Source organism: Garra rufa, chromosome 21, assembly GCF_049309525.1.
Source record: "Garra rufa chromosome 21, GarRuf1.0, whole genome shotgun sequence".
NCBI lineage: Eukaryota > Metazoa > Chordata > Actinopteri > Cypriniformes > Cyprinidae > Garra > Garra rufa.
In genome coordinates this window covers 8635873-8650552 of record NC_133381.1, presented here as the reverse complement: position 1 = coordinate 8650552, position 14680 = coordinate 8635873, and the positions used below count along the sequence as shown (strand labels likewise).

General features: G+C 34.8%; 1 protein-coding gene across 1 annotated transcript in view; it reads left to right on the top strand.

Annotated features, from left to right (window-relative positions):
- kiaa0586 (KIAA0586 ortholog) overlaps positions 1–12858 on the top strand; it is a 115125-nt gene extending 102267 nt beyond the window's left edge. The window contains exons 20-31 of the mRNA XM_073827552.1: positions 811–989; positions 2542–2651; positions 2750–2810; positions 2912–3069; positions 5434–5612; positions 5692–5824; positions 5923–6121; positions 8049–8317; positions 9958–10034; positions 10444–10569; positions 12269–12458; positions 12692–12858. Of these exons, the coding sequence (XP_073683653.1) occupies positions 811–989; positions 2542–2651; positions 2750–2810; positions 2912–3069; positions 5434–5612; positions 5692–5824; positions 5923–6121; positions 8049–8317; positions 9958–10034; positions 10444–10569; positions 12269–12458; positions 12692–12858 (1848 nt within the window). The remainder of the gene's footprint in view (positions 1–810; positions 990–2541; positions 2652–2749; positions 2811–2911; positions 3070–5433; positions 5613–5691; positions 5825–5922; positions 6122–8048; positions 8318–9957; positions 10035–10443; positions 10570–12268; positions 12459–12691) is intronic.
- The last annotated feature ends 1822 nt before the right edge of the window (positions 12859–14680 follow it).

The window sequence follows — 14680 nt, the reverse complement described above, 5'->3', positions numbered from 1 at the left end:
TAATTGTTCAAATGGCAATTAAGATTGAAGTTATGAGTCCAGAAATACAAACATTTTCCAAACACCGAGAGCAATAAAAATTCAAGCGCGTTGCACGGCAGTTGCATATAATTAAGCAGTTTTTCGAGGACTGGCATGTATTCGGCCCACTTGTAGTTTTCCCAACGACCAAATAAAGGCCACAGCTACTTAAGTCCAGACCCCGGTGAACAAGCTCTCTCTCTCTTGGACTGCAGGCACGGATCGTTGCCAGCTCCTAAAATGTCATTCCTCTAAGTCTCCAGTGCCTCAGCTTTGGCTCGGTCAGATCTGATGGAGCCATAAACTTCAAACGGGCTCAGCGCCCGACTGGCAGAATGCATTTCTCTCTCTTTTTCCTCTGGCGGCCGGCCACTGGAAATGAGCTAATCGCTCCTTACACAGACCTCCCTGAGTCCGGGCCAAAGGAATCTGAACATTATCCAAACCAATGACCGAAATGTTGAAAGCTGGCTCGCGGATCCAGCGATGGAATTATACAAGACAAACGTCCCCCTTTCTCTCCAGCCTCCCGTTCTGTTAAGACTGTAATGACCGCTGTGAAATTGCACACAGACTAACATATGTTTGCCATTACCGCACAGTACACGGTGTGCACTTTTATTTGCTGTCATTTGCGTTGAAAATTCATGTCTGATCCAGTAAGCTGTCAGGGAGATTTTTGCTCTAACGGATTGTGAATAAGTCTCTCAGAAAGCCATATGTTTTAGTGTACATATATATCATAAAACTGCTGAGACTCCATTTTCCTCAATGCTGTGTTGAATTCAGGAAACAAACGGTGGACTTCCAGACTCTCCTATAGAGCTCAACGGGCTGCCTTCTCCTCCAGCTGCTATGTATCACGGCCCGGCATTTCCTCCTCAGCCTTCCCAGTCCACCCCTCTGACCGAGCCCATCCTGAGCACCATCCAGCAGAGAGAAACCCTGGAAAACAGGCTGGTGGATTGGTGAGACTGAATCTCTGCAAATTCATCTGCTGCACAGTTATGACCACAAATATGTCAGGGTTTACACAAAAATATTAGGCAGCACAACTGTTTTCCACATTGATTATAAGAAGTAATGTGTCTTGAGCAGCAAATCAGCCTATTAGAATGATTACTGAAAGATCATGTGACACTGAAGACTTTATGAGTTATGATGCTGAAAATTCAGTTTTGCAACACAGGAATAAATTCAATTTTAAAATATATTCAAAAAGAAAACAGTTATTTAAAATTGTAAAATTACTGTTTATACTGTATTTTTGATCAAATAAATGCAGCCTTGGTGAGTATAATAGACTTAAAATATTTATAAAACATTTTTTATAAATAACAGAGCTTCCTTCAATCAAAACACTATATGTATATTTATTCATTTTCCTTATTTTCTGTATTTCATGCATTTTATAGCATGGTGCTACCAACGCCAAGGTCATGGCTTTGATTCCCAAGGAATGTGTGAACTGATAAAGTACACATTTTGAATTGCTTTGGATAAAAGCATCTGCCAACTGCATAAATGTAATTTTATATAGCATGAATAAGACATAAGGCCTTATTCAGTGAGTTTCAGATTTAAGAAGTTTACTTCCAGAACAAAAAATGTACTGATAATTTACTTACCACCTTGTCATTCAAGATATTCATGTCTTTCTTTCTTCAGGATTTCTCTCCATATAGTGGACTTGGACTTTCTATGGTGCCTGTGAGATTGAACTTCCAAAATGCGGTTTAAATGCAGCTTCAAAGGGCTTTTTCTAAAATAAATTACTATTTATATACTTTTTTAACCTCAGATGCTTATCTTGTCTAGCTCTGCCTGAACTCTGTGTATTCTGGTTGAAGACAGTTAGGGTAGGTTGAAAAAAATCTCATTTTCTACTTCAACTTCAAAATCGTCCTACATCACTGTCTTACCTTTTTTGTAAACGCCGTTTTATCTTCTTTGCACATTTACTTTGTAAACACTGTTGAAGTTGGATTTGAATTCTTGAACCGGAATACACAGTTTACGCAGAGCTAGACAAGCATTTTTAGAAAATAACCGATCGTTTCGCTGGATAAGACCTAGTCTGGGATCGTTTAGAGCCCTTTGAAGCTGCATTTAAGCTACTTTTTAGAAGTTCATACTCACAGGCACCATAGAAGTCCACTAAATGGAGGGAAATCCTGAAATGTTTTCCTTAAAAAACATCATTTCTTTACGACTGAAGAAAAAAGACATGAACATCTTGGATGACAAGGGGGTGAGTAAATTATCCGCTAATTTTTGTTCTGGAAGTGAACTTCTCCTTTAACTCCAGGTTGCTTTTTAAAATGCATGCTTTGTAAGTCACTTTGGATAAAGCTATGGCTCTACTAAACGACTGTTTGCTTACAAATGAAATGTTTAGACCTAAATTTAGTTTCATTTATTGTTGCATCAGTTGAAAAATGTAATGACTGGATTTTACTAATGACTTGTAATCATCATTGCATAATGACACATAGCACTGTGTTTTCATTTTTCTCATAGGGTGGAGCAACAGCTGATGGCAAGAATGATCGCTGGAATGTTCCCTCAGCCCGTCCAGGCTGATCCAGCCAGCCAATCAGAGCTAGAGAATAGTGTGACATCAGACATAGGCAAGAATGTGTTTTTTAATGTTTATAATTGTGACTTTAGGTCTCTCTGAGTTTGGTGTTAAACATATTTGGAAGCTTCCAGTTTTGTACCAATGAAGTTTGCCTGTCTGCGGTTGAGCCATCATACATCTTCACCAATTTACCAGTGTCTGGTCAATGGTAAAAATCAACAAGACAATCAATAACGCATGACAGAAACCAGCAAGAATGGGCGAGCTGCACCAGGTTCCAGTCTATAAGCTCATAATTTTGATTCATAGCGTCTACGAATGCGAGCAGCGCATTTGTCAAGCGTGTCAGCACGCAGCAAGATTGTATTTCCTCATTAAAACACGATTGCTCGTGCTCAGCCCCTCTACTCCTCCTCCGCTCCATCCTTCCGTCTCCGACACGTCACTTCTGCTCAGTCGGCGCGGAGGTCCTGCCTCATTAATTCTCGCTTTCGTTTAATAGAAAGATCAATGATGTATCAAATTTGCAGAGGAGGCTCGAGGCAAACTGTTGTCAGCATATTCGCAGACTGACTGGACTCTTCCTCCTGTAGAGGAACTGTATTTGTGTTTTAATGCAGCCCCTGCCCTAGACAAAAGGAAATGAGGACCCCTGCCAAGAATGTCAGTTCTGTATATTAGCTTTTTAATAGCGCTGGTCCAAAATGCTTACGGGTGCAAGAATTCAGAATAGGCTGGATGAAAGGTAAAGCGGGTCTCAAATTGGTTATTTGAAATTACTTTGCTGGCAAACTCAACCTGCCAGAAGGGCTTCATGGGAAACTTCTGAATGTTGTGGGAATGCCAGATTTGCTGATATTAAGTGCATGCATAATTATTATTTGAAAACACATTAGAAGTTTTAGCTAAAAAATTTGATATTAGATATTGGCAATGACCTTGTTGAAAGTGATGATAGGGTAGACCTGTTGACTAGTGGTTTCAGATCCAAGTTTGCGCAAAACACATTGCATTTATTATAAACCCTTCTATTCTCTTTATCAATAAAAATGTGGTAAAAAGAATTGTTTAGTCAGCATTCAGAGCCATACAATTATATGTGACCCTGGACCACAAAACCAGTCATAAATTGCACGGGTATATTTGCAGCATTGGCCAAAAATACATTGTATGGGTCAAAATTATCTTTTTTTCCTTTATACCAAAAATCATTAGGTTATTAAGTAAAGATCATGTTCCATTAAGATTTTTTGTACATTTCCTACCGTAAATATATCAAAACGTAATTTTTGATTAGTAATATGCATTGCTAAGAACTCATTTGGACAACTTTAAAGGCTATTTTCTCAATATTTGTTTTTTTTGCACCCTCAGATATTCAGCTAGTTGTATCTCGGCCAAATATTGTCCTATCCATCAATGGAAAGCTTATTTAATTCATATCTGACCCTTATGACTGGTATTGTTGTCCAGGGTCACATATGTTAGTAAATTGTGTTAGCTCCATACTTCATCTTCAGCCCTGGATAGCAAGTAATAAAAATATGATGCTTTTATATTTCATGGGGCATTTTGAGTAAATATTGGGTGAAATAAGCATTTTTTTTTATTTCAGCAGTTGACCCTTTGCTAAACTCTGCCCCCTTTGGTTACTAAGTTCCTACTAAGCATCCCATAAGAAAAAAAATCTAAATTTTGGAATTTTACAATCTTGGAATAGATTGTAAATACTGAAAAAATTGAATTGTTAAATTATGCAATATCCTGATTTAAGACTATAAATTATAATTGATGCAAATGCATCAACATACAGTGTGTGCATCATTTATTTCTCATGTGCAAGGTTTTTTTTATAATTAATTTATTTTATAATTGTATCATTTTTTATAATGTATTTTATTTAACAATAACATCACTTATTTGAAGCAACAGTTGCTAAATCAGTATTGGTCAGTTCATTTTGATGAATGTGCCTGTCATTTTGCATTTGATATATATATATATATATATATATATATATATATATATATATATATATAAAACATGGCTGATGCAATTTCATGAAAGAAAAAAGATACAAACAAAATGGACAGTGCTGATGCGCAATATATATATCAGCACTGTTCTTAGGGTTGGTCAGTAATGTTTTTAAGGTGGAGCGTAGTGATGTTTTTAAGGTGGAGCTTTTGTTTGTATCTTTTTTCTTTCATGAAATTGCATCAGCCATCCTGCTCTTTAGATATCGCCATTGAAAACCCCTCTTTAGCTGACTAATGCTCTATTCTTTTAAAAGGATAGTTCACCCAAAAATGAATATTTTGCCATTAATTACTCACCCTCATGTCTTTCCAAACCTATTAGACCTTTCATCTTCAAAACACAAAGTAAAATATTTTTGATGAAATCCGAGAGCTTTCTGACCTTGCATAGACAGCAACACAACTGAAATGTTCAAGGCCCAGAAAGGTAGTAATAACATCATAGAAAATAGTCCATGTAACTATTATTATGCAATTTTGAGTCTACAAGAATAAATTTTTGCACAAAGAAAACAATCTTCATTCAACAACTTCTTCTCTTCCATGTCAGTCTTTGAGCTGCATTTACGGTGGAACATGGACTATTTTAACCATGTCCTTACTACCTTTCTAGGCCTTGGACATGGGATTTGCATTGCTGTCAATGCTGGGCCAGAAAGCTCTTGTATTTAATCAAAAATATCTTGATTTCTGTTCCTAAGATACACAAAGGTCTTAGAGGTTTTGAACGACATTAATGACAATGTCCCATGTACACCAGATAATCATCCTCTCTCTGTGTTTGTGTGGCAGTGGAGGCCTCAGGTGGTGGTGGTCTTCAGTTGTTTGTGGACACAGGGGTACCAGTGGACTCTGAGCTCATAAGACAGTGTGTTAATGAAGTGCTGGCTGAAACCGTTGCACTAATGCTGGGACAGAGAGAGACGCAAAGTGCACCGGCTGCCTCTGTCCAAACACAGGATGTTCAGGAGGTACTGCCATCTAAACAGCCTCTCATTCATCCATGATGATGTTAAGACCTCAAATGCCCTAAATATGGTAATATTGCAGGTACCAACACCAGCACTTACTCCTGAGCCCAACTTGAAAGAGCTGCCATCTCCTGTCAGAACTCCAGATCTTTCCGAGCATCTTTCTACAGCTCTGTCTCCCAAAGAAAACCAACAGGGATCTGTTTCACCAGGTCTGACAGTGATTTTTATGAGCAAACCAAATTACTCCCCATGTATTTGTAAAAGTGTAAGCACAGTTGTTCACACATCAGTTCTGCCTTTGTTTCAGGTCCAAATAGAATTCCTGTGGGCACACCGACTACCACACCAATCTCATCTCCCACCAGGGTGGCCACACCCTCTCCTCCTCCAGCCAATCAGAGCCCAGATCTGGCCAGCCTGCAGAGTCACCCATTGGGAGGAACAGAGCTCCACCTGGAGGAGGTTGAACCAAACAGCGAGAGGCAGGAAGAGCAGCCAACTTCAGCGTATGTTTAAATATTGTTTCAATCTACTTTATTCTTGTCTTGCATGGACTATTAAAGCAGTAGTTCACCCAAAAATAAAATTCTGTCATTAATTACACTCACCCTTATGTTGTTCCAAACCTGTTAGAGCTTTGTTCATCTTCAGGATACAACTGAAGATATTTTTGATGAAATCTAAGAGCTTTGACGCTGCATAGACAGCAATGCAACCATGTTCAAGGTCCAGAAAGGTAGTAATGACATTGTTAAAATAGTCCATGTGACAGCAGTGGTTCAACCGTAATGTTATGAAACTACGAGAGTACTTTTTGTGCACAAAGAAAATAAAAAATAATGAGTTTATTCAATGATTTCTTCTCTTCTGGGTCAGTCCGCCACCATTTAGCCCTCGGATTTCATCAAAAATATCTTAATTTGTGTTCTGAAGATGTACAAATGTCCTACAGGTTTGGAACGACATGAGGGTGAATAGTTAATGACAGAATTTTCTTTTTTGGTGAACTATCCCTTTAAGGCAAAGTGAATAAACGTGCACTAATATTTGTTTTATTTGTGCATAAAAGCAATAGCTGTTATTAAAAGCTAGCATTCAAACATTGGTAGAATCATGTTTGTGTTGTCAGTATAGAAACTATTACTATTAGCAGACCTACAATAAATGTATTGTAGGTCTAGTAATGAATTTTGTGAGGTGATATATAGGCCCACAGTGCCACCTGCTGTTAACAATAGTAAAAATATGACTGAATCTAGAAACACAGAACAAAATGTCCACTTTTAAAAGGAAGAGATAATCACTAGAAACACAAATGCTACATTCCATTAAATTGTATCTTTTTTTTTTAAATATGATGTAACATTATCATGGTGCTTCATTTAGAATAAAATGTATATTGATGTTAAGAAAAAAACAAATATATATTAGGAATAAAAGATGTGTCCCGACTTTTATAGACAGATTTGTAGCTATCTATGAGAACCATTTATAAAATCATATAATATGAATGTCCTAGTTTTATATTTAGCATGCTTTGGGTTTGATTTGGCTCAACATAATTAATTTGGCTTGACTGATTAATTTATGTAATTATTTATTTATTTAGTTGCTTGCATAATTATTTTTAAGTAAGTTTTAATATTTATTTTTATACACATATCTTGAGTTTTTGTGTGATGTGTTAATATGCCAGAATTTTAAATACATTTTTGGGGGATTTTTTGGTAATTGTGACCCTGGACCACAAAACAGTCTTAAGCAGCAAGTGTATATTTGTGGCAATAGCCAAAAATACATAGTATGGGTAAAAATTATTATTTTTCTTTTTGCCAAAAATCATTAGGATATTAAGTAAAGATCATGTCCCATGAAGATATTTTGTAAATATCCTATTGTAAATATATCAAAACGTTTTTGATTAGTAATATGCATTGCTAAGAATTTAATTGGGACAACTTTAAAGTTAACACTTCTCAGCATTTACATTTTTTTTTTTTTTGCACCCTCAGATTCCAGATTTTTAAATAGTTGTATCTTGGCCAAATATTGTCCTATCTTAAACCATACATCAATGGAAAGCTTATTTATTATTATATATAAATCTTTTTTCTGTCACCTGTCAACTCAGTTAACTAGATTTGTCTATATTTTTATTAATATTTAACAGTATTTTTGTGCCTTTACTGACCCATATTGAGTAGTAGGAAGCAGTTGTAATTTAGTGTTTCATGACTATTTTCTGTCCTCTCTCTGACCTTAGGAAGTAAAAGCTGTTGCTGCTACTTCCCCTTTAAAATTTTTATATGTGAAAGACTGATTTTTGTTTGTATGGTTAGTAATGCTTCACTTCCTCCATGTGTAGGCATGGAGGAATATGTTCCTTTGCTAAGCGTATCACTCACTAACACCCTCTATCTCTCACACACACAGTGTGATGTCAGTAGCCCAAGAGGACGATGAGGATGAATCAGTGATCCATCCATCTTCACCTCTCCCCTCCAAACCCAAAACTCCCCCACCTCCTCTTCCTCCTGCGAGCCAGGAACCTCCTCCTGCCGCCACCCCTGAATCCTCCTCTTCGTCCTCAGAGGAGAGCAGCTCTAGTTCTAGTGTGACTGTCACTGAGACGGAGACGCCAGCCAGACACATCTCAGAGGGAGAGCTGCTGCTCACTCACGGCCAGATGGCGGCAGTCAGAGGTACACGATCGGTCCAACACACACTCACTCACAGCCAGACTGAGCCAAAACCGCACTGTCTGCATAAGCAGCTGCCTTCAAAATGGACGTTTATAAATAAATGGACAGCATATTACAAACCCACAAATAGAGTCTAAATGCATTATTTAATTATTATATGTGATCCTGGACAACAAAAACAGTCACACGTAGCACAGGTATATTTGTAGCAATAGTTAACAATACATTGTATGGGTCAAAATTTGCAATTTTTCTTTTATGGCAAAAGTCATGTTCCATGAAGATATTTAGTAAATTTCCTATTGTAAATATATCAAAACTTAATTTTTGATGAGTTATATGCATTGCTAAGAACTTCAAAGGCGATTTTCTCAATATTTTGATTTTTTTTGCATCCTCAGATTCCAGATTTTTGAACAGTTGTATTTTGACCAAATATTGTCCTATTCTAACAAACAAAAAATGATTTATAAATTTCAAAGATTTACCCTTATGACTGGTTTTGTGGTCCAGGGTCACATATAAGTAATACAGTAATCAACAATATGTACAGTAAGATTTTTAATGTAATAAAAAATAGAGTAAAACAGTCATATTAAGAAAACTGAATTATAAAAATAAATAATTTATATGTAATTTATTGCTGCATTGGCAAAGATGAATGTTCAGCAGCCATCATTTTAGTATTCATTGCCTACAGAGGTGCTGATTTGGTGCTTAATTGAATAAATTATTATTTGTGCTTAATTTTTAATAAAGTTTCTTATTATTATCAATATTAACAACATTTTTGGTGCTTTATGTTTTTGTGGAAACTAGAATGCACCAAAAATCATTAAAAATATATACTTTTTTATTATCTGTAGTTCAGAGGAATAGCATTTTTCCCCAATTGTTTGCTTCATTGTTAAATAACAATATTATATATATATATATATATATATATATATATATATATATATATATATTAAATTTGAATATTAAAGTTTCCAACACTGATAATAATAAGAACTGTTTTTATGAGCAGCAAATCAGCATATTAGATTAGAATGATTTCTAAAAGATCATGTGACACTGATGAATAGAGTAATGATGCTAAAAATTAAGCTTTGCATCACTGGAAAAAATTATATTTTAAAATATATTAAAATAGAGAACATTTATTTGAAATGATGATAATATTTCACAATATTACAATTTTTACTGTATTTTTAATCAAATAATTGCAGCCTTGGTGAGTATAAAAGACTTCTTTCTAAAATATTAAAAAAATAATTTATTCTAAATTTTTAATCATATGAAGAGTTTATTTGCAAAAACAGTTAACCCAATTTTTTTTTTTTTTTTTCAAAAATCATGTATTTATTGTGTTAGCTGTATTTTTAAGTCATTTTTACTTAATCAACCCCAACTGCAGTCTGATTGAAATTAATTGGAATGCACAATGAAAAAACATGATTTTCGCAAATTGTTAAAAACTGAGTTATCTGTTTTTGCAAATGAACTCTTAATATATATATGTGTTACATCTTGGCTTCAATATTTTTGTAGTGTGCCTCTGGTGTCTAAATTTGTTGTTGAGTTTATTAGCTCTTTTTGTACATTTTGTTTTTGAAATCACACTTTTTTTTATTCCCCAGTTCTGGAAGAGGAAGGAGTCCTTCTGCCAAATTTGATGACCAGCCTGAACGGTTCCCTCCATGGAGTCCAAGATATGGTGAATGTTTGAACGCAAAGAGCCTTAGCAACAGATCCAAACACTTGAGTGTTACCTTGCCATTTATTAAACCAAATGGAATAAAATAATAAGACTGTCATTATTAAACATGAACTGACAATTTTAGCTTGAGGTTAGAGGTTGAGAACTGGGGAGACAGCCAGTAGCACCATTCTTGCTGGTATAACAATCATCTGTGATCATTAGCATTGTGAAAACCACTAAATGTGATCAGTTTTTCCAATTTATTTCGTAAAAAAGTGTTCTTTTCTCTAATACAGTGACATAATTCATTCTAATTGTTAAACAACACATTGTTTAATACAATAACACTACGGGTATTTTCCAGATGTGTATACATCATATCAAATGCACTGATTTTATACAAACTCTTTGGTGTTTTTGTCAGGATTACGATCCGCCCAGTGAAGGTCAGGTGATTAGAAGTTCACGCCTTCCTGCTCATCATGATCCCATTCTGTCTCTGTTGGCCAGAATGGAACGCGGCCCTGTCAGCCAATTACAACAGCCAGAGGTGACTTGACTGAAGCTTTCACATTCGCTAATGATGTTCAAATCAAGAACAAAGATTTTTTTTTACTGGTTCTTTTGATAGATTTTTAATGCTTTTTAAAGAAGTCTCTTCTGCTCACCAAGCCTGCATTTATTTGACCCAAAGTACTCCAAAAACAGTCACATTTTTAAATATGTTTGCTATTTTATATAACTGTTTTCTATTTGAATATATTTTAAAATGTAATTTATTCCTGTGATTTAAAAGCTGAATTTTTATAGTCAGTACTCCAGTCACATGATCCTTCAGAAATCATTGTAATATTCTGATTTGCTGCTCAACTAAAATATATATATTTAATACTTTGTTGAAAGCAGCTGAGTAGAATTTTTTCAGGTTTCTTTTTGATGAATAAAAAGGTTCAGAAGAACAGCATTTATCTAAAATAAAAATATTTTGTAGCATTATAAATTTCTTTATCATCAGTTTTTATCAATTTAAAGCATCCTTGGATCTTTCTATTCATCAAAGAATCCTGAAAAATATTTACTAATTTTTGTTTTAAATATTGCTATTAATAATATTAAATTACATTGTAAAATATATTCAAATAGAAAAGTTATTTTAAATAGTACAAATATTTCAACATTTTACTATTTTTGCTGTACTTTGCATCAAATAAATGCAGGATTGGTGTTATGTATGTTACATAAATTATATTGTATTACATAAGTATATAAGTATATGTAAAATATTTTGACTTTGGAAATATTTACTTATTATTTATTTATTTGTTAAATCTTTTTTCTGTTCACCACTGTTGTCAATATTTGATAAAATAATTGTGTTTTTTTTATTCTATTATATATATATATATATATATATATATATATATATATATATATATATATAATATTATTATTATTATTATTATTATTATCAGTATTACATTTGTATATGGGTCAAAGACAAAAAAGGGTTTAAGCAGTAAGTATAGTATTAACAGTAAGTATAATACTGCTTTAAATGGTTGTTTTTCCCAAAAAAAAAAATGTTTAAGTGTTCTCTTTAATTTAATTGCATTTTTGTTTTTGTTTTTCTGAGCAAAAAAAAAAAATCATACATTTTTCCCTAATTTATAGAAGACACCCACTAAAATGTCATTCAGTGTAACAATGTCAGGCATATTTACAACAAAAAATAAATTTACGACATTTAAAAGACAAATTACTTTCACCCCAAAAACTAAATGGTTTTAATTCTACATTTTTTAAATTTGCCACTATCCTAGGTTTTGCCCATTTGTCAGTAAGATGTTTTTTTACTAATTTAAAACACTATAAAATTAATATGCTTCCTTATTCTTTTATATATTTTAATATGTACAAGTCAGAATAAGCATGTTGTTTGAATTTGTACATAAATGTTTTGTTACACTGAATGACAATGCAACATTATTTCAAATTTTGACATCTTATTCTCCAAAAACTTATTTGAAACCTTAAAAGCAGACACTTTACTTACATTTAATCTGCTTTCTATAGACATAAAATCACTTTAGTAAATTTCTTTTGACGCGTCTTTGACATTTTCTGAACATTTCTGCAAACACTAGCTAGTCTTATTGACATATTGCTAGTACCACTCTTTCCCAGCAGATGGTGCTAGAGGATGTTCAAAAAAGCACACATGATCACAATAATTCATCTTTCTTTCTCAGAGATGGTGGGAGGACGAGAGCAGCGGAGAGGTCAGCGAGGGTCAGAGACCACTTCTGACGACCACAGCGGAGATTGTGCTGACCGGACACTCACTCATGAATCCGCAGAGATACACGCAGCACAGGACCCCAGAGATCTCACCCCACGCCACACTCTCATCACCCGGACAAGTGCCCGCCGACCACACAGGTATAAAACATGACTCAGACAACAAACTCTACTGTTTTGCACACACAGACTGCACTTTTACCACAGTAAATAAATATATAAACCTTGACTCAGAATTTATTGACTTTTTAACAGCACATGCCTTAAGCAATCAATCACTGTTAAGCCAGTGTGTCTTGTTAAAGGTCTCTATGTGTGACGCATGAACTGTAAACACATAAACGTCATTTCACTTTTTTACATTGTTTACCCAGTCGCCATTAATCTCTCGTTTTGCCCATCAACTCCTCCGGCCGTTTGGGTGGCCACGTCCTTTTCCTGTATGCCTTTGGTGGCATTACCGGGCCTCTGTGGGGCTGTTTCTAATGGGGCATGTCTCACACTACCCGTGTTATATGGACACAGGGAATTAAAGGGATAGTTCACCCAAAAATGAAAATTTGATGTTTATCTGCTTACCCCCAGGGCATCCAAGATGTAGGTGACTTTGTTTCCTCAGCAGAACACAAACGAAGATTTTTAACGAAAACCGGTGCAGTCTGCCAGCCAAATAATGGGAGTGGATGGGCACCAAACCTTTAAAAGTAAACAAAAACATGCACAGACAAATCCAAATTACACCCTGCGACTCGTGACGATACATTGATGTCCTAAACGAAACGAAACGATCGGTTTTTTTTTTTTTTGCGAGAAACTGAACAGTATTTATATCATTTTTTACCTTTGATACACAGCCACGTCCATCTGTCATGAGCACGAGTTTAGCATCAGGCATGTTACATGTGCATGCGCTCTGGCGTAGTATACGCAAACGCCGTAAGAGGAAATCAGTGAAAAGTCCCGGATGAGTTTGCGGAAGCAAACATAATCTTTTAGCTTTAAATCGGTTTGAACAATCAGGATAAGCGCAAGTTATTACCATTTTGAATAGCCGCTATACCCACAATCTCTGTGCTCTGTGTAAACAATGAGTGTTGTATGCATGCGACAGATCGCTTACGGCATTTGCGTATTCTACGTCAGAGCGCGTTCACATGTCACGAGCCGGATGCTAAACTCGTGCCCATGACAGATGGACGTGGCTGTTTATCAAAGGTAAAAAATTATATAATTACTGTTCAGTTTCTCGCAAAAACCGATCGTTTCATGTCTTAGGACATCAATGCATCGTCACAAGTCGCAGGGTATGATTTGGATTTGTCTGTGCATGTTTTTGTTTACTTTTAAAGATTTGGTGCCCATCTACTGCCATTATATGGCTGGCAGACTTAAAAATCTTCGTTTGTGTTCTGGAAACAGTCACCTACATCTTGGATGCCCTGGGGGTAATCAGATAAACATCAAATTTTCATTTTTGGGTGAACTATCCCTTTAAGCTGTTTTTGCTTCAGTTTCTGTGTGTGAAAGAGGGAGCTGAGTCTGACACAGGGGAAACCAGGCGGTCTGGATACTTCATCAGAATTCAGGCTCAGGGAAGCAGGCGGAAACGAATCCCACTCCCACTCTGAGCATCCTCTTACACAGCCTGTGAACGCCATCCAAACTCAACCGCAAAGACGCTGCGCTCTCCTCGCTAATGTTTATTCGATTATTCCCTGCTCTCAATTCCCAGCGTTCTTTTGCTGAAGCTGCAGATGAATTTCAAGTAGAGATTGACTAATGATTTTTATTTAATGCTGGAAACTGAGATGCAGAACTGATATGTAGTTATTTTATTTGTGGTTATAAACGCAATGCTAAATAAATAACTAATAAATAATCATTAATTCCATCAGTAATAAAATCTGCATTATTATTGATGGAATTTAATGGTTATTTATTAATTATTATTAATTTGGTATTGAATTAAAAAGCTTAAGCAAAATAACTACAAATAAGTTCTGCATTAATAATAATTAATAAAGTATATTTATTCATTTTTTATTTGGTATTGCATTAAAAAGCATAAACAAAATAGCTACAAATCAGTTCTGCATTAATAATAATAAAAATATATTATTATCAGTGAATATCGAATAATATCAACTTTCTCAACTTTCAGACCTCATTAAATTATTATGTCTAATATGAATGTTATAGAATAGTAATAATAATAACAATTTATTATTATTATTATTTAATAGTAATATAAATAACAATTGTTATTATTATTATTATTAGTTAAGCAGAAGGGAATTATTTTAAAAATTATTTATTTATTTATTTATTTAAAAATATTTGCAGTAAATAACAAATTATTCATA